The 23,547-nt window shown below is 41.2% G+C and overlaps 1 protein-coding gene across 1 annotated transcript; it reads left to right on the plus strand.

Moving 5' to 3' along the window:
- Window positions 1-9,702: 9,702 nt before the first annotated feature.
- Window positions 9,703-23,117, plus strand: spata2.S (spermatogenesis associated 2 S homeolog). The gene is made up of 3 exons (XM_018238166.2): window positions 9,703-9,863; window positions 20,175-20,612; window positions 21,658-23,117. The coding sequence occupies exons 2-3, from the start codon at window positions 20,295-20,297 to the stop codon at window positions 22,906-22,908; spliced, it is 1,569 nt and encodes a 522-aa protein (XP_018093655.1). The 5' UTR covers window positions 9,703-9,863; window positions 20,175-20,294; the 3' UTR covers window positions 22,909-23,117.
- The last annotated feature ends 430 nt before the right edge of the window (window positions 23,118-23,547 follow it).

Below are 23,547 nucleotides of genomic sequence, written 5' to 3' on the forward strand. Positions count from 1 at the left end.
TGACGCTAACATGTGATCTGAACAGCCTATCGGCTGAGAGAGGGTGGGACGAGACATAGCTGTTTGCTTTCCTGCTCTCTTGTTATGTGACTGTACCACTAGTTATCCACTGTGACTAGTAATTAGGGTTGGCACCTTTTCTAAAAAAAATAAAACTGGTTCTATGCAGTCAATTTAGGTCAGAGTGTCAGTGCTAGTTGTACAGCTGCCACTAGAGAAATATTAGTTATGTGTAAATATTCTTAGTCACTGTATGACTGACTGTGTTAAAGCTTTCAACTAGGGATGCACCAAATCCAGAATTTGGTTAAGGATTCTGCTTTTTTCAGCAGGAGTCGGATTCGGCCGAATCCTTCTGCCTGGCAGAACCGAATCCTAATTTGCATATGCAAATTAGGAGCGGGGAGGGAAATCGCATGACTTAGTTTTTGTCACAAAAGAAGGAAGTAAAAAATGTTTTTCCCTTCCCACCTAGGGTTATTAATTATTAACATGTATTTATATAGCGCCAACATATTGCGTAGCACTGTAAAGTAAATGTGATTATACAAATAAATCACATGAATTCTCAGGGTCGGACTGGGAGGCCCAGGGCCCACCGGGACTGCTGGTCCAGGGCCCCCCGCCGCTCGACCGCCGCCCGACCGCCGCCATGCGCATGCGCGAGCAGCGCTTCTCGTTGAGCAAGCGGCAATGCGCATGCGCAAGCGGCGACGCGATGCGCATCGCCGGAAACTTTTTTAAAGTTTTTATACTATTAGAGGTGGTCTGGCCCGGCGGGGGCCCACGAGGGTCGGGGCCCACCGGGTTTTTTCCCGGTGTCCCGCCGGGCCAGTCCAACACTGTGAATTCTATACATAGAACATATGGACCGCCATCAGGGGGTCACAGGGGGGACAGTCCTCTTGGGCCCGGTGGGTTCTCAGCTCTAAGGGGGGCCCTGCCGTGCAGCACTTTTGTGTTTCGCCGGGCCCCCTTTACCAAGTCGAACAGGGCCCGCCCTCCGTAAATGTCATTGGTGGTCAGCGGCAGTTCCAGTTGGCTGCAACCCGTGCGTACGCATGATGTCGGTACGCACGGGCGCAGCTCTAATAAGGAAGGTACATACCTCCCAACTGTCCCTTTTTCGGAGGGACAGTCCCTCTTTTGACAGCTCAACCCGCAGTCCCTCATTTGTACTGGAAAGTCCCTCTTTTCTCTCCACTGAACAGCCAGAAAAAGAAACAAAGTTTCTCACTTAATTGGCTTTTAGCAGAGAGCCCAGAACAGCTAACAGGTGCAAATAAGATACTTTGTAACAATTTTGAGACACAAAAACACAGTTTAGATAAGGAGAAATATTTTCAAACTCTCATAACCTGCCAAATTTTGTAAAACAAACATGGTAATTAGGGGGTGTGGCCACATAAAGGGGTGTGGTCAAAAAATTGCTGCGCTACGTGCGTGAAAAAATTTTTGTCCCTCTTTTTACTTCCAAAATGTTGGGAGGTATGAGTGTGTAACCTGCCGGCTGCAGGCAGAAGTCGCGTCGGAAGGCGGTGCTTCTTACTTTATTGCTTACTTTATTTGTGAAAAATGTTCCCATGGAAGAAAAAATTAAAGAAAAATAGAATTTGTTACAGGAAGCCATTATAATGAAAAAAGTTGCTAAAAAAATAAAGAACAGACTCGCTACATACGTGCTGTTCCATTCATTTCCATTCAAATACCCGCTGATGGATTGCAACGAGTTCTCAAATGTTTGGGGAGGCGGCAGTGTCATGAATATGAAGGAAATGATATACTGTATATAACGTGGTCAATTGTAGTCACTTAAAATGTACTAATAACGAGATCTACGCTGTAGTTAGGGTTGCCACAGGGCTGGATTTTATTGGCCTGGTCAGTAAAAATGATGCTTGATGCCAATGTTATTAATATAGGAAGGCTGGTATTTTTTTCCAGAATAGGTGGCAACCCTAGCTGTAGTAGTTTAGTGGCACTACGAGTTCTGGTAGTACTAGTTATCTCCAGTTCCAGACTGCCATTCACAATAGACCCTGGCATTCCAATACACAGAGGCCCAAGCAACCCCCCACCAGCCCAATAAATAGTGACTGTCTATGGCAACTAACAACAACCCCTCTGGCATTTAGCAGAACCCACAGATTGCCAGTCCGGGCCTGGTTATCTCCACCGCTTAATTTATGGTGATGCAGCCAATATCAGTCTTTTTATGACTATAGTGAAGCAGCCTTAGTTACTAGAACTAGTTACTTAGGTACTAGAAGCCTGTAGCCAGTCATAGCTGTCAGCCATATGGCTGTTTACAGTCTTGGGCCTATAAATAGTTACCAAATAAACTTTGCTACTTACTGTATGTGGGCAGTCTCAACACCCTAAACCTGGCAATAGATGTTGAGATTTTTAAAAGATCCGATCGTCATCGCGAGACCACGATTATCTCGGAACGATCCATTGTCCATCAACTAAAAAAGACCAATTTGCCAGGAAAACAATGGGTAGCTGCCTACTTGGCCCTGCAAACATAGATAGATTGCACTGGAGCCGACAGAGATTTTTTAACCTGGCCGATCAATTTCCTGACAGATGCCAGACGAAAAATCGTAAGATGTTAGATTGTTCGAATCCCACTAACCGCACGATAATTTCGAAGGATTGGTCGGACTTCGCTAAAATCGGGCGTTCGGCAAGAGAAATCTTTGCGTCTATGGGGACCTTAATGAAGTACTACATATGTATATATATATATAAATGAGACTAGTTATCCTGCAGCAGCATTCGTGTTATTAGGTACAATAACACCAAAGCACAAAAGTTATAAGGTACAATAACACCAAAGCATGAAAGTGTTTTAAAGTAATGGAAATATAATGTAGTGTTGAACTGCACTGGTAAAACTGGTGTGTTTGCTGCAGAAACACTACTATAGTTTATATAAAAAAGCTGCTGTGTAGCCATGGGGGCAGCCATTCAAGCTGGAAAAATTATAAAAGATACAGGTTACACAGCAGATAACAGATACACTCTGTAGCATACAATGGGATTCTTCAGAATTTATTTATTATCTATTGTGTATCTTTTGCTCGAATGGCTGCCCCCATGGCTACACAGAAGCTGGTTTATATAAACTATAGTTGTGTTTCTGATTTGAGCACCCTCCGGTTTTACCGCAGGCAGGCAACAGGGCCGGATTTCTGTCAACAGCAAGATAAACACTTTATCATGGTCCTACGCATGCGCCATAGTGCTGGGGAACCGGGCGTTTTTCACCATAGCCCTGAGCCCGGGCCTTTGTGGTCTCACCATTAATCCAGGCCTGGCCGGCAATTGCAGTCATCATATGTGACAGTTACCAGCAGGTTTTCTGAAAAAAAAAATACTGGCCTTCCTATATATTTATCTTTTTTCCCTAATAATAACATTTGGATTACCCATCATTTTACTGGGTAAAATACTGGCCAGGTGGCAACCCAACCAGCAGGTAGTCCACAGGAATGAATTGCAGATGTCTGGGTATATAATATTCTATCTACTTTACTGTGAGGGTTAGAATTATATACTAATTAATTACTTGTTTTTGCGGTAGCCCTGTAACTAATTACCAGTTTGCTTTTATCTATTGTAAGTTAGAAAATGAAAGTAAATATCTGACAGGTTGCTAAGAGTTATTGGGAAAGGGCAATGATATTTAAGAATGATACAGTTAACAGGAATATACCTTGCAGCTCTCTGCGTGTTCTATGAGTGTACTTTGTCCTTCTGAGGAAATTAGCAGCATGTTTATCTCACTTTATAAGTCAACAATAAATCATCTGATACGCTTCGCAAGTTTTGCTGATGGAAAGCTGCAGAATAACAGATTTATGGTGCATTCCTTACAAGACTAAGTCCTGTGATCCATAAATGCCAAAATGGCTGCTGTTGGAAACTGACTTTAAGGACCTGTTGTCATCTTTCCCCAAGTCCCCCCCAAGTCAACATCTATTCTTACTGTGGGCAATTTTCTATTTAGGATTAATGGCACATACTACTAAAAAAGTATATTATTATGAAGCAGGCTTTTACATATAAGTTGTTTTATGCAATTATTGTTTGAAATTGTGAGCTGTGCCATGAATAGAGGGGTTTCCTGTGTTGTGAGATAACCATTTATTTAGCTAAAACAATGCAAACTTTCAAAATGAAAAAATGGCATCCCTATACCAGCCATAATATTTGAAATCCTAAATACAGTATATAACATACTATCTGCAAGGTGTTTGTATGTCTTTGTGGGTTTCTTCTGGGTACTCTGGTTTCCACCACACTCCAAACACATACAGGCAGGTTAATTGGCTTCTGATAAAACTGTCAGTAGTGTGTGTTTATGTAAGGAATAGTTACCCTGGTGGTCTAGTGGTCCACTCATTGGCATACGGGGGAGAACTCTGTGCCTTTGGCGGGGACGCCCGCCGCATGCGTCTGTATCCTTCCAGCGCCGGTTCCTCTATGGTGCACGCGGCTGCACGCTTCTGGGTTTATGCGCCAGCGTGATGACGTCATTGCACGAAATTCAAAGTATTTAAAGGGGCCTGGCACTCAAAATCACTGCCCGTTGTTAGGTTCTATTTGTAAAGTTCCTAGGTGCCTGATTCTAATTATTATTACTGGTTTTGACTCTTGCCTGCCTTTTTGACTATTCTGATCCTCTCCAATCCTGACCTTTGCCTGCCTGATTTCTCCGACCTCTCCAATCCTGATCCTGCCTGCTTGTGACTACTCTGACCTCTCCAATCCAACCTTTGCCTGTCCACTGACTATTCTACGCTCTCCTATCCTGATTCCGGCCTGTCTAACGTTCTCAGCTTGTGCTGGCCCGGCCTGTCTGTTCCTGGTGTGTTCTTCCTTCCAGTATCCTGGTGAGACGATCGTGCCCTTTTGCTCGTCCAGAACCGTTAGCTTTGCTCCTCTCTCAAATAACCTGGCGGCATCCGATTAGCCGAGGGCTCATCCCGAAGTTAAAGGCGCCGGTTAGAGCCAGAAGTGAGAGCCGAGACCAGGGAGCTGGGTGCCGGATATAGGGTGCCCAGGGGCGATTCTGGCTATAATGCCGCCTGAGGCGGCCTTCTTTCGCCGCCCCCACCCCTCCCCACGGCACTAACCTTTATAGCGCCGGAGAGGGCAGGGGCGGTCCGCGACGCTTAGTGCAGAGAGCGCAATAGCGCTCTCTGCACTAGAAGAGCCGAATTTCCGGTTTGAAAACCGGAAATTCGGCTCTTAGTTACCAGGAGCGGCATTTTTGCCGCCCCTGGCAACCAGGGGGGCGCTGCCGCCTGAGGCGAGTGTCTCAACTCGCCTCATTGGTGGAGCGCCCCTGAGGGTGCCGAACGTGACAGTTTATGTGATAGGCATATTATATGCTCTGCTGGGGTAGGGAGTGATGTAAATGTTGTATAATACACAAAAGCCATGAATATCCTGTAAATTATATCCTTATAAACGGTGAGTTCTGATGTCATCAGTTATAAACGGTGAGTAGTGATGTCATTTCTGTCACATGACTCACTGAAACTTGTGTATTATAATAAATAAAGTACCCCCAGTTGTAAAATATGAGGATATCAGAAGTTACCTCTGAGTTCCATGACCTGTATAAAAACACTCGGCCTTCGGCCTCGTGTTTTTATATGGTCATGAAACTCCTCGGTAACTTATAATATCCTTATATTTTACAAAAGGGGGTACTTTATTCACTATATAATACACAAAAGCCATGAATATCTTGTAAATTATATCCTTATAAACGGTGAGTTCTGATGTCATCAGTTATAAACGGTGAGTTCTGATGTCATTTCTGTCACATGACTCACTGAAATTTGTGTATTATAATAAATAAAGTACCCCCAGTTGTAAAATATCAGGATATTAGAAGTTACCTCGGAGTTCCATGACCTGTATAAAAACACTCGGCCGAGGTCATGAAACTCCTCGGTAACTTGTAATATCCTTATATTTTACAAGAGGGGGTACTTTATTCACTATATATTCTTCATAAAGTGCTGCAGGATATGACAGTGCTATATAAATAACAGGAAATAGGATATGACAGTGCTATATAAATAACAGGAAATAAATATATTAACATAAAGGAGTAGTCTATAACATGCTTATAAATATATTCTGGATATTACATCCTTAGTACATTATTTCTGATTAAGAAATTTAATTTTTAAAACTCAAATAAACTCAAAATTTTGCACTTATTACATAAATAAATAAATACTATCACTTAGAAAAACCATCTCTTTTCTTTTTCTGTTCTAATTAAATCCATAGGTTTATTGCTATTTAGCAGGAGGCATAAGGTACATTGGCTGAAAGCTAAGCATCATGTAATTTGTACTTTAACCAAGGATCAGTTTTGACACAGGGCAGTCCCTCTGAGGCCTAGGCCAAAACTCAGCCTAACAAATTGCAGTTCTAGCGTCGACCTCATTGCGAATAACTGGGGAAAACCAAATGTAAATATCCTGACAGCTAAGGGTTGGGGAAACCCAGAAGGACTTTTGTTTGAACACGCATGCTCACCATGGCTGATATTATTGACTTACTCCACCCTGTTTCCTGATATGAATATGCCTGTTTGCTTTAGATTGTCGTTCTTAGATACATCAGCATATATATATCAGCATCAGAATGGTGCCTTAAGGTGACTACCATTAGTCATAGTTTTAACGTCTACTTTATTACACTTTTAATATGATTATCAATGAGCATTTTCTGACCATTTTGGCTGCACTTTCAAAATGAAAAAATGGCATCCCTTTACCAGCCATAATATTTGAAATCCTAAATACAGTATATAACATACTATCTGCAAGGTGTTTGTATGCCTTTGTGGGTTTCTTCGGGGTACTCTGGTTTCCTCCACACTCCAAACACATACAGGCAGGTTAATTGGCTTCTGATAAAACTGTCAGTAGCATTTTCTGACCATTTTGGCTGCACTCTGGAAAAATGTTGTACATGCATTTAACTGTCTTATTATGGGTAATTCTGAATTATTTGCTGAGACCCTCAGATTTTTATCAGCATCATGTATATATTCAAGAGAGGGGGAAGCATTAGAAATGTCAGAAATTCCATTGTCTTTTTTTTAATAAGGGGTTTGTTTATCCTTTAAATATATATTCCAGTTTGATAAGATTCTTTAATATGTCACTTAATTTGAAACAATCTGTTGCTCAAGTATTCATTTTGGGGGTATATTTTTCCTTTAAGGGGGTGTCAGCCATTCAGGTAGTGCTAGAGACAAGGACAGAAGTTATGTCCTGCAGGGAAAAGATAGATAACAGCAACGGTTCTACTTGAGTCCAGTGTAGAATCCATAATTGTGTATATGAATTAGGGATGCACCGAATCCACTATTTTGGATTCGGCAGAACCCCCAAATCCTTTGTGAAAGATTCGGCCAAATACTGAACTGAATCCTAATTTGTATATGCAAATAGGGGGTGGGAAGGGGAAAAAATGTTTTACTTCCTTCTACTCATTACTTCCTTGTTTTGTTACAAAAACTCACAAGATTTCTCTCCCCGCCCCTAATTTGTATATGCAGATTAGGATTCGGGGCAGAAGGATTTGTTCGAGACATGGATTTGTAAGCATGGGGAGCGCGGAGGGGTTTGCAGTTTGTCACTCATTAAATACTATGGGGCCCACAATATATCATGAGATTTGGGGGTCATGTTGTGTCTTTGTCCCCATAAATAAAAGATTGTGCTTTTGTTAAAGGAAAACTATACCCCCAAAATGAACACTTAGGGGCAGATTTACATAGGGTCGAATATTGAGGGTTAATTAACCCTCAATATTCGACTGCCGAATGTAAATCCTTTGACTCCGAATATCGAAGTCGAAGGATTTAGCGCAAATAGTTCGATCAAACGATCGAACGAAAAATCGTTCGATCGAACGATTAAATCCTTAGAATCGTTCAATTCGAAGGATTTTACTCCATCGATCGAACGATTTTTCTTCGACCTAAAAATTGATAGAAAGCCTATGGGGGCCTTCCCCATAGGCTAACATGGCACCTCGGTAGGTTTTAGGTGGCTAAGTAGGGGGTCGAAGTTTTTTTTAAAGAGACAGTACTTCGACTATCGAATGGTCGAATAGTCGAACGATTTTGATTCGAACTCGATGGTCAAAGTAGCCAATTCGATGGTCGAAGTAGCCAAAAAAAACATTCGAAATTCAAAGTTTTTTTTTATTCTATTCCTTCACTCGAACTAAGTAAATGGGCCCCTTAAGCAACAGATAGTTTACATCATATTAAGTGGCATATTTAGTAAATCTTGCCCTTTTACATCTCTTGCCTTGAACCACCATTTCATGATGGTCTGTGTTTTGCCTCAGAAATCACCTGACCAGAAATACTACAACGCTATCTGTAACAGGAAGAAGTGTTGAAGCAAAAGACAGAACTCTGTCTGTTAATTGGCTCATGTGACCTAACATGTATGGTTTGTTTCTGTGCACCGTGAATCATACAATCCTAGGAGGCGGCCCCTATTTTTTAAAGTGGACCTGTCACCCAGACACAAAAATCTGTATAATAAAAGTCCTTTTCAAATTAAACATGAAATCCAATTTCTATTTTTATTAAAGCATTCATAGCTGTTGTAAGCTCATTTAAAAATCTCAGATGTCAATCAAATATTGTCTGCCCCTCCTCTATGCCATGGGCATAGAGGCGGGGCAGACAATTACTTTCACTTTCCATTCAGCACTTCCTAAATGTCACTGCTCTCCACACATTCCCCCGTTCTCTTTACCATTTAATTGTGTAGCCAGGGCATGGGGATGGACATCGGGTCCCCCATTCTGGTGCACAATCAAGATTCTGAGATGATGCAAGGCTTTCCTTAAAAACAGTGTCCACAAAATGGCTGCTGCCTGCTTGCTAACATTTTGAATTCCCAGACTGAAGCAAACACGATTCAAATAATTTATACAGTGTAATTAAAGTTCATTTTGCTTGACTAATGTGACAAAATAGGATTTTGAATAATTTTTTTGGGTGACGGGTCCCCTTTAAAACGGCGGTTTTCTATTTAGGATTATCCAATGGCACATACTACTAAAAAAGTATATTATCATGAAAATAGTTTATTTACATGAAGCAGGGTTTTACACGTGAGCTGTTTAATGCAATATATTTTTATAGATACCTACATTGTTTGGGGAGGTATAGTTTTCCTTTAATCTGTGTGGCGTTTTTGGGGCTGTGACTACAATGATCAGTGGATCCCATACCTGTATTACATGTATTAAATGTAACAGAGGCAGTAAAGTTTAGAATGAGAACAGGATAAGGAAGTGAAATCCTAAAAAAAAACTCATTTTATAGAATTGTATATTTCAATCGCATATTTATTATGCAAAATCACATAAAAAAAACCTCCATTTTGGGAAAAAATGTTAATTAGGCTGCTCCCTAACACAAGTCAGTTTTGAATGACTCTAAGAGCAGTATAAGTGACCCTTAGGGACTGGCCACTGGCTCTGGCATTAACAACTGAGACAGACACTCAGGGTCCCTGCTTGTGACAGGACCATTAATCATTCAGCTGCCTTAGTCTGGACAAACAGTGACGTTGTTACGCGGCTCTGCTTCTGATTGGACAATCGCTTACATCCCTCACACTCGCTGAAGGCGCGCGCTCAGGTGCCGGGTTGGTTACGTGCGCGGTCTGTGCCTGCGCTCTGACGTCAGGAGAAGGAGGAAGTCAAGCGTTGTTCCATAATGGCGGCAGGGAAAAGGAAGCTGCGGTTCGGGATGTGAAGGAGAGCGGCTTTTCCTCGCTTCCTCGGCCTGGGTGCGTATATGGGATGCCGAGGGGTTATAGCTTAATCGTTCAGCTGTGTGTGAGCCCAGGAACTGATCATCTCCTCATAGGAGGAACCACCCTGGCAGTGATTGATTGGCTATAGTGGGCTGTCACCTGCAGCTACCTGTCCTGCCACTGGCTCCCACACTGCATGGCAACCTGAGAAGCAAAGTGGCTGTAACAGCAGTTATACTCTTAGTCCCCCACTGGCACTTACACTCAAATGGGCTATCAGCAATACTGGCTTATTGGCTCTGCCTATTGGAACTGTGGGAAATGTAGGATTCTTACAGCTTAGGGGGCCCAGCCTGAAGGCCAGTTAGGGGGAGATTTGGGGTGAGTGCTTATGTGTGCCCTGGGTACCCCTGGAACTATAGCAGGGTGACACCCCAATGTTTCTATATATCTGTAACCTTGTTATGAGCTAAGGGGGGCCCAGCCTGAAGGCCAGTTAGGGGGAGATTTGGGGTGAGTGCTTATTTGTACCCTGGGTACCCCTGGAACTATAGCAGGGTGACTGTTACCCCAATGTTTCTATATATCTGTAACCTTGTTATGAGCTAAGGGGGGCCCAGCCTGAAGGCCAGTTAGGGGGAGATTTGGGGTGAGTGCTTATTTGTAGCCTGGGTACCCCTGGAACTATAGCGGGGTGACTGTTACCCCAATGTTTCTATATATATCTGTAACCTTGAAATGAGCTAAGGGGGCCCAGTCAGAAGGCCAGTTAGGGGGAGATTTGGGGTGAGTGCTTATTTGTGCCCTGGGTACCCCTGGAACTATAGCGGGGTGACTGTTACCCCAATGTTTCTATATATCTGTAACATTGTTATGAGCTAAGGGGGCCCAGTCAGAAGGCCAGTTAGGGGGAGATTTGGGGTGAGTGCTTATTTGTGCCCTGGGTACCCCTGGAACTATAGCAGGGTGACTGTTACCCCAATGTTTCTATATATCTGTAACCTTGTTATGCACTAAGGAGGCCCAGTCTGAAGTCCAGTTAGGGGGGGATTTGGGGTGAGTTTTTATTTGTGCCCTGGGTACCCGTGGAACTATAGCAGGGTGACACCCCAATGTTTCTATATAACTGTAACCTTGTTATGAGCTAAGGGGGCCCAGCCTGAACGCCAGTTAGGGGGAGATTTGGGGTGAGTGATTATTTGTGCATTGGGTACCCCTGGAACTATAGCAGTGTGACTGTTACCCCAATGTTTCTATATATCTGTAACCTTGTTATGAGCTAAGGGGGCCCAGTCTGAAGGCCAGTTAGGGGGAGATTTGGGGTGAGTGATTATTTGTGCCTTGGGTACCCCTGGAACTATAGCAGGGTGACTGTTACCCCAATGTTTCTTTATATCCGTAACCTTGTTATGAACTAAGGGGGCCCAGCCTGAACACTAGAAAGGGTGAGATTTGAGGTGAGAGCTTATTCGTGTCCTGGGTATCCCTGCAACTTTAACAACAAGACTGTTACCCCAATGTCCCTTTATATCTGTAATCTGAAGCTCCAGCTCTCAGCATCCACTGCCAATCCTGCAGATTGTCCAGGTTTGACCTGCCTCTTTATGCATATATCGAGGATTGTTTATGCCTACTGATAAAATGAACATCTTTTTAAGTATTTTTGTATTTTTAACCTGCTGAAGTGATGATCGCCAGTTCCCATTCCAGCTGTTGCTCGTTCACTGCTCACAGAGGGGCTGTTGGAAGACTGTGGGTTTATAGATGTGCAAAAGTCAGTTGTCCTAGATAGGGAGGCACCAAGTCCACTATTTTGGATTCAGCTGAAACCCCAAATCCTATGCGAAAAGATTCAGCCGAATCCGATTCATAATTTGCATATGCAAATTGGGATGGGAAGGGGAAAACATTTTTTACTTCCTTGTTTTGTGACAAAGTCATGCAATTTCCCTCCCCTTATTTGCAAATTCGGATTCAGCCCAGTCGAATCCTGCTGAAAAAAGCCGAATCCTGGATTTGGTGCATCCCTAGTCCTAGATTAGCCCAAAGTTTCCCAAACTTTCTGAGCGTTTTCTGGGGAAAAGGGAATCTTTTCTCACGTGGACTGCTTATGCCTTTTTTAATTTTACATAAGGGAATTTAAATACCGGCAGCAAGGAAATGTGAGAAACGAATCACATTTATCTTTTGGGTACCGGACTTGAGGTGGGGAAATTTGGGAACACTCTGAAGTTGTAACCTACAGCAACTGTAGTACGACTACTGAAAGCAACTGGCTTGGTGAATTTCCCAACATTTCTAGTGATTTTACACACTAATTTACATCCTGAATTTGTAATAATGGGTCATTACCCGAACAATTAGATATTTTATTATCTCTACAGGTGTGTTGTCCAAGTTATTGGGAAACATGATGCAAAATTGGAGAGTCATTCAAATAATTAAAGGGGTTGTTCACCTTTAAGTTAACTTTTAGTATGTTATAGAATGGCCAATTCTAAGCAACTTTCCTCCTCTTCTATTTATTATAGTTTTTCAATTTTGCCTTCTCCTTCTGACTCTTTCCAGCCTTCAAATGGGGGTCACTGACCCCATCTTAAAACAAATGCTCTGTAAGGCTACACATTTATTTTATTGCTACTTTTTATTACTCGTCGTTCTACTCAGACCTCTCCTATTCATATTCCAGTCTCTTATCCAAATCAATGCATGGTTGCTAGGGTAATTGGGAACCTAGCAACATGATTGCTGAAACTCCAAACTGGAGAGCTGCTGAATACTCAAAAACCACACACAATAAAAAATTAAAACCAATTGCAAATTGTCCGAATAACGCTCTCTAGATCATACTAAAAATTGATTTAAAGGTGAACCACCCCTTTAAACACAACTCTTTAATATTCTTCTTTGTGTAATGCCGACATATTCCACAGTGCGTCACAAGTTACACATCATTCAAACTTGCCTTGTTTGGACCGTTTTATTCAAACGTTGGTTATATAATTAAAGGACGCCCTCTTTGGAGAGCTGCAGAACCCTGTACTAGATATTGCATAAAAGCATATTTTTCCATTGCATTGGGTTTTTCTTGGAGTGCAGTGTTTTATGCTTTGTGCTTGAATGTCGTTGTGTCAGCACAGCGATGCATATTGCTTTTTTCAGCCCTGCTGAATTAACCTTTTGAACGAGGGACCGCTCACCAACTAAAGGAATTCCCAGAAGAAAGTGACAAATGTTCATTTGCCCTGCTGCATTTTTCAGTGCTGTGTCATCTTGCAGAAAATAACACATAAAGCCAAAACTACTTTGGGCAGAAAAGCACCCAAACCTTTTAAAATGAACAATTTACAGTTAAAGGCATGTTACGTGTTGTAGGTTCATTGTAAACAACTCCTATCTGATATGTATTAAAAGGAGCAGTAATCCTGCTGAAATTCTAGCTATCTGTATAACAGAACATTCTGTCCCAGTGGCTGCACTGATCCTATCTGATCCCCATTGTAAGCAGCAGTCCTGTCCTGCTTTATGGCAGCTGAGATTCTAGCTATCTGTATAACAGAGCATTCTGTTCCAGTGGCTGCACAGATCCTATCTGATCCCCATTGTAAGCAGCAGTCCTGTCCTGCTTTATGGCTGAGATTCTAGCTATCTGTATAACAGAACATTCTGTCCCAGTGGCTGCACATATCCTATCTGATGCCCATTGTAAGCAGCAGTCCTGTCCTGCTTTATGGCTGAGATTCTAGCTATCTGTATAACAGAACATTCTGTCCCAGTGGCTGCACATATCCTATCTGATGCCCATTGTAAGCAGCAGTCCTGTCCTGCTTTATGGCAGCTGAGATTCTAGCTATCTGTATAACAGAACATTCTGTCCCAGTGGCTGCACAGATCCTATCTGATCCCCATTGTAAGCAGCAGTCCTGTCCTGCTTTATGGCAGCTGAGATTCTAGCTATCTGTATAACAGAGCATTCTGTCCCAGTGGCTGCACAGATCCTATCTGATCCCCATTGTAAGCAGCAGTCCTGTCCTGCTTTATGGCAGCTGAGATTCTAGCTATCTGTATAACAGAACATTCTGTCCCAGTGGCTGCACATATCCTATCTGATGCCCATTGTAAGCAGCAGTCCTGTCCTGCTTTATGGCAGCTGAGATTCTAGCTATCTGTATAACAGAACATTGTCCCAGTGGCTGCACAGATCCTATCTGATCCCCATTGTAAGCAGCAGTCCTGCCTTGCTTTATGGCAGCTGAGATTCTAGCTATCTGTATAACAGAACATTCTGTCCCAGTGGCTGCACAGATCCTATCTGATCCCCATTGTAAGCAGCAGTCCTGTCCTGCTTTATGGCTGAGATTCTAGCTATCTGTATAACAGAACATTCTGTCCCAGTGGCTGCACATATCCTATCTGATCCCCATTGTAAGCAGCAGTCCTGTCCTGCTTTATGGCAGCTGAGATTCTAGCTATCTGTATAACAGAGCATTCTGTCCCATTGGCTGCGCAGATCCTATCTGATCCCCATTTATTATTGTTATTTATTGTGATAGGAGCAAACCCACACAGACACAAGGAGAACATATAAACTATTATGTTACTAAGGGGCAGTATACAGCTATATTGCACCTTTGCTAGAAATTAAAATAACTAGGCCTTGTGTATTTTTAAAAGCAATCTTATCTTCTCCTTATTTTGGCCATTAAGCACTAACGGAATTTAATTTTTTTTTTTTACTGAATCACTCCCTCCCTGGGCTCTGTATAAAGAAACCCCTAAGTAACATCCTTTGTTAGGCCTTTGAAATACAGAGCAACTAGTTATATCTGTGCACTTGTATTATTTATCGGCTTCTCCTTTGCTCGGCAGAACTGGAAGCAGTTTATTTTCTAACAGTAAGTTGGAAAGTGAAAGTGCAAAATCTGATATTTCTTTGATAAAAAAAAATTGCTAATACAGATATGGGACCTGTTATCCAGAATGCACGGGACCTGGGGATTTCTGGATAATGGATCTTTCTGTAATTTGGATCTTCAGTCTAGTAGAAAATCATGTAAACATTAAATAAACCCAATAGGCTGTTTTTGCTTCCAGTAAGGATTAATTATATCTTAATTTGGATCAAGTAAAATAGATTTTTTTTTGTGGTGAATGAAGTTATCTTTTATATAGCACTAACATATTCTGCAGCAGTGTACAGGTATGGGACCCGTTATCTAAAATGCTCAGGACCTGGGGTTTCCGGCTAATGGATCTTTGCGTAATTTGGATCTTTGTACCTTAAGTCTACTAGAAAACCATGTAAACATTAAATAAACCCAATAACCTGTTTTTGCTTCCAATAAGGATTCATTATATCTTAGTTGGGATCAAATACAAGCGACTGTTTTATGATTACAGAGAAAAAGGAAATCGTTTTTAAAAAGTTGGATTATTTGAATAAAATGGAGTCGATGGGAGATGGCCTTTCCGCAATTCAGAGCTTTCTGGATAACGGGTTTCCAGATAATTGATCCCATACTTTTACTATACAAAATTAGTAAGGCCATGCAATTGTTCCCATAAACACGACTGCAGAGGGAAATCAGAAAGCCAAATATTTGGGTTTTCTACTCTTGAAAGACTCTTATAACAAAGTCTATGGGAGATGGCCTTTCTGGAATTCTGAGCTTTCTGGATAATGGGATCCAATACCTGTAGTATGTACAGCACAAGCCTCTTTCATTGAGCTCATGGTGGGGAAAATTGTGTATTGTGCCTCTTTAAGACTTCTGTGTTCTTTGTGCACATAATTTTAGCTCTACCTCAGTACAGGTATATGATCCCTTATCCAGAAACCCGATATCCAGAAAGCTCCGAATTACAGAATGGCTGTCTCCTATATACTCCATTTTATCCTAATAATTAACATTTTTAAAAAGTGATTTCCTTTTTCTGTGTAATAATAAAACCGTATCTTGTACTTGATCCCAACTAAGATATAATTAATCCTTATTGGAAGCAAAACCTATTGAGTTTATTAAATGTTTAAATGAATTTCTAGTAGGCTTAAGGTATGAAGACCCAAATTACAGAAATATCCGTTATCCAGAAAACCCCAGGTCCCGAGCATTCTGGATAACAGGTCCCATACCTGTACTTCTACCTTTTTAACCTGCCCTAGTGATCTGAAAAAGCCGTGATTATAGCTGGAAATTATGCAGTATTTAGTACAACGGTGTTGTGAAAGGGGAATTTTATTTTGCTTTGCTCTTGCTGCTTTCATCTCGCAAGGTAACGACTTCCTTGCAGTTATGTGATTCTGACTTTTCAACAGAAAATGAGTCAGACTCTGAAAACACAGGGTTACTGTTGTTCAAACCACTCCAAGCAGAACCGTTATGTAGGCAAGCTAATATGCATACAGTAGAATCCCAATTTTATGTTTTTCATGGACCAGGAAAATGGAAAATCAGTAAAATGTATGATGCATAATTTATAGGTGGGACCACAAAACAACAATGTAAAATAAGAGAAACACTGAGATGAAAAATTGAGGTTCCACTGTACTTATTCACTGTCTTAGGGATACACTGTACAGGTATGGAACCTGTTATCCACAATGCTCTGGACCTGGGGTGTTCTGGATAACTGATCTTTCTGTTATTTTGATCTTCATACCTTAAAGGGGTTGTTCACTTTAAAAGAACTTTTAGTATGATGTAGAGACAGATATTCTGAGACAATTTGCAATCGGCTTTCATTTTTTATGTGTTTTTTGTGATTTAGCTTTTTATTCAGCCGCTCTCCTGTTTGCAATTTCAGCCATCTGGTTGCTAGGGTCCAAATAACCCTAGCAACCATGCACTGATATGATTAAGAGACTGGAATATGAGGCCTGAGTAGAAAGATGAGTTATAAGGAGTAGCAATAACTATAAATATGTAGCTTTACAGAGCATTTGTTTTTAGATAGGGTCATTGGCCCCCAACTGAAAGCTGGAAACAGTCAGAAGAAAAAGGCAAATAATGAAAACGCTATTAAAAAAACCAAAAAAACTTAAGGCTAGTAGAAAAATTGCTTAGAATTAGCCATTCTATAACATACTAAAAGTTAACTTGATATTGAACTACTAGAAAATCCTGTAATCATTAAATAAACCCAATAGGCTGGTTTTGCTTCCAATAATGATTAATTATATCTTAGTTGGGATCAAGTACAAGCGACTGTTTTATTATTACAGAGAAATAGTTAATCACTTTTGTGTGGTGTCAGGGGTCGGCGTCCAATTCGAAAGTCGATGAGGCCCGCCGGCCCGGCGGTTGGGGACCCCTGCTCTAATGCCTTAGACACGAGCCCACCTGAAAACAAATGTGTTATGAGCTCCAAATTGGTTAAAAAAAATTGAGAAATATATTTTACAGTTACAATTTATAAACATAATCCCACTTTAAAATATGAAAAAATACATCCCTTTTGGCTTTTTTTTTTAATGGCATAAAGGATATGATGTCACTAACATAAGATTGAGGAGGATGTACCTTCATTTTATCAGTTCGTCTGCTATAACCTACGCCTGTTAGTAAATTGGTGATGTCTTTTTGGCAAATTTTCACTAGCGACGGCCACTTTGCCCTTTAGTAAATCCCTACCCTGCTGTCTGCATCACTTTTACATAAAACAGGATCGGTCTGTAGCAATCGAGGGCTGCGGAGGCAGAATTTTATGGTGAGTGCATTTTGATGGCACCCAAAAACCTTTTCTTGGTGAACAAATATTCCCGTTTTCTGCTGGAAGACTTGCCACCTCCAGACGTGCACAATCTGGTTGTGCAGAAAAGAAGTGTCACTCTCCTGCACCACGTGCTATGATAGGCTTAATTGGACAAGCAGATTTATCAGTCCAGAAGAACTGTAGAATGAAGATTGGTTGTTCAGTATGGATGGCTAAAGGACTCACAGGTGGAATTATGTAAGGCTTAAAGGAAAACTATACCCTAAAAAATGAATATGGCTACAAATGCCATATTTTATATACAGAATTTATTGCACGAGGCTAAAGTTTCAGCTTGTCAATAGCAGCAATGATCCAGGACTTCAAACTTGTCACAGGGGGTCACCATCTTGGAAAGTGTCTGTGACACTCACATGCTCAGTGGGCTCTGATTGGCTGTTGAGAAGCTAAGCTTAGGGCTCGTCACTAATTATCCAGCAGAAAATGAGCTTCCCTGGCTGTAATATAAGCTGATGCTACAGGGCTGATTATTAAATGCTGTGCTGCCATGTAGTAATTATGTGTATTAATTACTAATCAGCCTTATATTGTGACATTTCTATTCTATGTGTACTGTATATTGTGAGTGGGTCCCTAAGCTCAGTAAGTGACAGCAGCACGGAGCATGTGCAGTGAATCAGCAGAAAAGAAGATGGGGAGCTACTGGGGCATCTTTGGAGACACCGATCTTTACAGCTAAAGGGCTGTGGTTGCCTTGGGCTGGTACAGAAGCACAAAACATAATGTACAACATTTCTGCTTAATTCTTTAGTTCTCTTTTATGCGAAAACCCCTTTGCTTGCACCAATAATACTTTGGTTTAGAGCACAACATTTCTAACTACTTCTTTAATTAAACTTTAATTCTCCTTTAAAGGGGATCTAATCCAAAAATAAATTTAATTGATGTCAACTTGCTATTTTACTTGGTGTTGTTAGCAGCTTTAACATAAGTGCTGTGTATACAGCAGGATGTATAGCAACATAGGTCAAGCTTTGAATCTGAACGAGGCACTTTACCAAGAAATTGTCGTCAAAAATGTACTATTTGTTCACCGACGCGGTGATGCAACGGCAGCTTTATTTAAGGATGTGGTTAAGGTATGCAGGAGATGGAAAAAAAATTTCCATTCATACATTTTTTTTTTTTTGTTCTAGAAATAGGGGGGAATCCCCCATGCCAGATGAGAAAGCACAAAATGTTCCAAAATATTGCAGAATCTGTCTTGCACAACTGATAGCCCTGTTATTAGTTATTCAAGCTGTCGTCTCTTTCCCCCCCATCCTATCAGGCTGAATTTGCTGCACTGAATGAATGTAGAAAAAAGAAACCAAATGCTATTTATGTTGTATTTCCGTATGCGATCCGTTATCCGGAAACCCATTATCCCGAAAAGAATTACAGAACAGCTGTTTCCCATAGACTCCATTTTATCCAAATAATCCAAATTTTTATAAAGGATTTCCTTTTTCTCAGTGATAATAAAACAGTACTTGATCCCAACTAAGATATAATTAATCCAAGCCTATTGTGTTTATTTAATCTTTACGTGGTTTTCTAGTCGACTTAAAGGGCATGTAAAGGCAAAAAAATAAAATCCCATTTTCTTTCTTTAATGAAAAAGAAACCTATCTCCAATATACTTTAATTAAAAAATGTGTACCATTTTCATAAGAAACCTGACTGTATGGAGTGCAATTCTGTGTTCATTTTCTGCTGTGGATTGGAATTGTCAGATGGTCCCTAACTGCTCTGCAGGGAAACAATCATACTTATGTACAGCAGGGGGAGCCCCCGCCTTACTTCCCAGCCATGCAGAACTCAAGCAGCTTTGTTTGTTTCCCTGTAGAGCAGTCGGCGACTGTGTAGAGATTTGTATTGGATTTTATTTTTGCCTTTACATCTCCTTTACTGTTTCCAACTCCAGCTGCAGGGACAAAGATCATGGAGCCAGATTTAAAAAGATAAACTGGGATTCTATTTGGAGGATTATTTTGCTGCAGCCACTGGTTCTGCAGAGTTGGAGAAAGTTTGTATTAAACAATACAAAAACTATAAAATCCACATTAGATTACATGACAACACAGGACCCAGTGCAGTCTGTATATTCTGATTATTAATCAGTCTTGCTGTATCGGCTTCTGTCAGATATTATTTGACTTGTGCTGTTTTGATCATTTATGATGATCCCTAAGCAGCCCAGACCGCACTGAGCATGTGCACAGTCTTGGTCTTGCAAAGATGTATAACAAAGTTACAAGATGGTGACCCCCTGTGGCCAACTTTGAAAGCATAAATCATTTGTTTGTGGTGCAGTAAGTTTGTTTAGTATACAAAATACAGCATTTCTAGCCTTATTCTATTTTAGATTTTACTTCCCCTTTAAGGTATGAAGATCCAAATTCTGGATAACAGGTCCCATACCTGAATCTCTATATGTTGTCCTAAGGCATGTTGTGTCACTCCCAATGAAGTGTACCCTACCATACCACTACATAAAAGTTTATCTCTTGATTGAGTTTAGTCCTTTAAAACGTAAAGTTTGCTTGGTTACCAAATATCTCATTTTAATTTTATGTGTAATTTTTTCAGCCTTGGCAAGATGACTGGTTGCGGCTTCAGCCAGTTTATTCCTCATCCCATTAAAAATCCTTGGAAGAGATGAGGCGACTGCCCTAGCCGCAGGGAAGGGGAAGTGAAAACTGCATTTCAATGGATACAAAGTACAAGGAAGACCTCTTTAGAAAATATGTACAGTACCATGAGGCCAAATTGGATGCGTCTGACAACAAGCCGCGTACAGTCAGCGACGAGTATCTCCGCACGGCGGCGGCGGCCTTTCTCAGTCTCCCGAAAGTCGATCCCCTTTATCGATTCCGGCTGATCCGATTCTACGACGTTTGTGAGAATTCCCTAAAGTCATTGGTGACTTCGAACCTACGTTCTCTGCACAATGCGGCCGCCATGCTTGAGACGATTGGGATTAACCTCTTCCTGTATCCCTGGAAAAAAGAATATAAAAGCATAAAGGTGAGCCTCAGCTGCTTGAGATGTTCAGTATCTGTACTCTGTAGTGGTACTGGAGCATTCTGTCTGGCTGTCTATCATTTCTTTTACCCACATCTGTGATATCCTCTTTTGCAGCTGCTGTTTGTTTTTACCTTGTTTACAGGTCAGTTAGTAGAATTTCACTTTATTTTAATTTTCAAATGTAGCCTTGTAGATACTTATTAATTACAACAATGCACAGAAAGTATGATCAGCAAAAACTCAATTAATGTTGAAAAAGGGGGTATACTCCCATTTTAAAAATGCTTTACAGTCACATGAATTTAAAGGAGAAGGAAAGGCTAAAACTAAGTAAGGTGTATCAGAAAGGTCTATAAATGCTGTTCTAAGTCCTCTGTCAAAAGAAACACTGAATTTCCTTCCTTCTATTGTGTACTCATGGGCTTCTGTATCAGACTTCCTGTTTTCAGCTTAAATCTCCAGGGCTAGGGCTTGAGCATGCTCAGTTTCTACTCTCCCCCTCCTTCCTCCCCTCCCTGCTGTAATCTGAACCCAGAGCTATGAGTGAGCAGGGAGAGACTCAGGCAGGAAGTGATGTCACACCAAGCTAATATGGCAGCTGCTATCCTAAACAAACAGAGCTTCTAAAGCTGTTTACTCAGGTATGGTAAAGCATTCTGCAGAATAAATAGTGTGATAGCTTGCACTATTGTGGCTAAGCTGTTGGCAATTAACTGCTTCAGTAGCTTTCCTTCTCCTTTAACTGAATTACGCTCAAGGTATAATCAGCTCTCATTACCCTGGGAATGGGCACTTTATAATGGTGTCATCAGTAGCCAGAGTGACTTTCTTAGTTAGTTAATAACCAATTTATTCATCCCTCTAGTTAGTATATGATCCTGCTATGCAGTACCGGCTTTGTGATCCAAATTCAGTCAACTTCTTACGCTCCTCTATTTAGATATGCAAACTGTATATACCAGTGAGTTTCAGGTCTGTAGTGCTGAATCTGTATGTTAACTTGCATCTAACCTTGGCATTCCATTTTTTTTTTTTATCTCAACAGACGTACACGGGTCCATTTGTATATTATGTAAGAGCTGCACTGAGTGACGATGACATCAGGCATGTTTTGCATAATATGGGCTATGTCCAAGAGCTTGGACCAGTGTACAGGCTGAAAGAACATGTGGACCCCACACAAGTTAAGAAAGTTGCGTTTGAACTATTCTTAGCAAGGGTAGAATGTGAACTGCTTCTAGAAATTTACTTACAAGTCAAGGACAGAGGCTACCTAGAGGTCGATGTCGTTAATGAGAGACGGAGCAGCAACGAGGACGTTCGGGGTTGCACGGACGATATGAAGAGGAGGGCCGAGTGCAAGGAAACGTTAAATATATCTATGGCAAGGATGGTTCTTCAGAAATCTGCCAGCGAGCGAGCCCCTTCAAAAGACTACTTCAAATCGAAGGTGACCAAACCATCGAAATCTGTCGACACGTACGATAACTATTGGGACAGTAAAAACAAGCCGCCTCTCATGCCATCTTTAAGTCTGAGGAAAGAGCCAATTTTAGTGGATGCAGAAGACGATCTCAAAGATGAAATTATACGGCCCTCGCCTTCTTTGCTGACCATGTCAAGCTCTCCGCACGGTTGCTCTGACGAGTTTCTAAATCTTTCCTCCAACCCTAACGGAGCCTTACGAACAAACCCGACCTACGGTTATTACCCTTCCGAAGACGACGTTGATTTGTACACAGACCCGGACACTCGAATGCTAAACATTAAGAGGCAGGACTTTGCCAAACCTGACGTGTGGCTATTGAAAAACGAAATGAACCCGCTGTATCACAAGCGTTCGCATTTAGCCAAAGAGACCGCTTTCATGAAGTGCCAAAGTTGCGGTGTATCGTGTGGGGGCCCCTTGTGCCAAAAGTGTGATAACGTGCTCATCTTTAGACCGGAGGTCCCATCACACAAGCAGAGTAGCCTGTCGATCAAAACCGCGGGTCAAAATGACAATTACTCTTCCGGGCCCGTCCTGCGTGAGAAGTCTTCATATGGCTCGTCGTCCCAAGAGAGGGCTTCTCAGCAAAATCCAAAAATGAAGCCTTCCTCTACGATGCGCTGTGGCTTTTGCAACAGACAAGGAGCCTCCAACACTTGCACAGTCTGCTCCAAAGTCTCGTGCAACAATTGCATCACTGCATACTGCCGGGAATATTGCTGCCGGAAAAGCGATTTTCATAAATTTGCACCTAACAATCAGCTGAATTATAAATCATCCCAACTGCCCCATCTTGTTTTAAGATAGACTTGCAACCTCTTGCTGAATAAGGGCTAACAGGACTCGCCAAGCCTCTGGAACAGGAATACACTGGACTTGACTGTTCAGGGAAGAGAAATCTATCAGTGTTTTTTTTTTTTTTTTCGTTTTTTTAGTTTTGGTGACGTCGGAAATACTGTGGATAATTCTGTTTCTCGCTGCTACAATTTGGTGCAATAAAATCCTGGTGGTTTTGCTGTAAATCTTTAAAAGTGCATTTCCAGAAGTACTTAAATTGAGAACATTTACCTAAAAGAGTGAAAAATCGTTGTGTGGTTAAGCTTGGCATTGTTCGTGTACATTTTCTTTTTTCTTGTCTCTCCTTTAGCTGTTTATGCTATAGGTCTCTATACTTGTTAAGCACTTGGAGCTTTGCCATTTAAATGCCAACATTTTGTCACACTTGAGTAAACCTATCTACCTTGAGATTTTCCCTGAATATTAAAGGGAAACTATTGTGAAAATGAAAATTTAATATTTGCTTCGGCATACTGAAATAACTAACTTACTAAATACATTCAATTAAATTCTGTACCGTTTCTGAAATAATCAAGTTTATCTTCATTATCCCTCTCTCAGCATCTGTTTCTCCTTATTCTGTCTTCATTCAGGAGTAAGGTGTCCGAT

This window comes from Xenopus laevis, chromosome 9_10S (genome assembly GCF_017654675.1).
Source record: "Xenopus laevis strain J_2021 chromosome 9_10S, Xenopus_laevis_v10.1, whole genome shotgun sequence".
NCBI lineage: Eukaryota > Metazoa > Chordata > Amphibia > Anura > Pipidae > Xenopus > Xenopus laevis.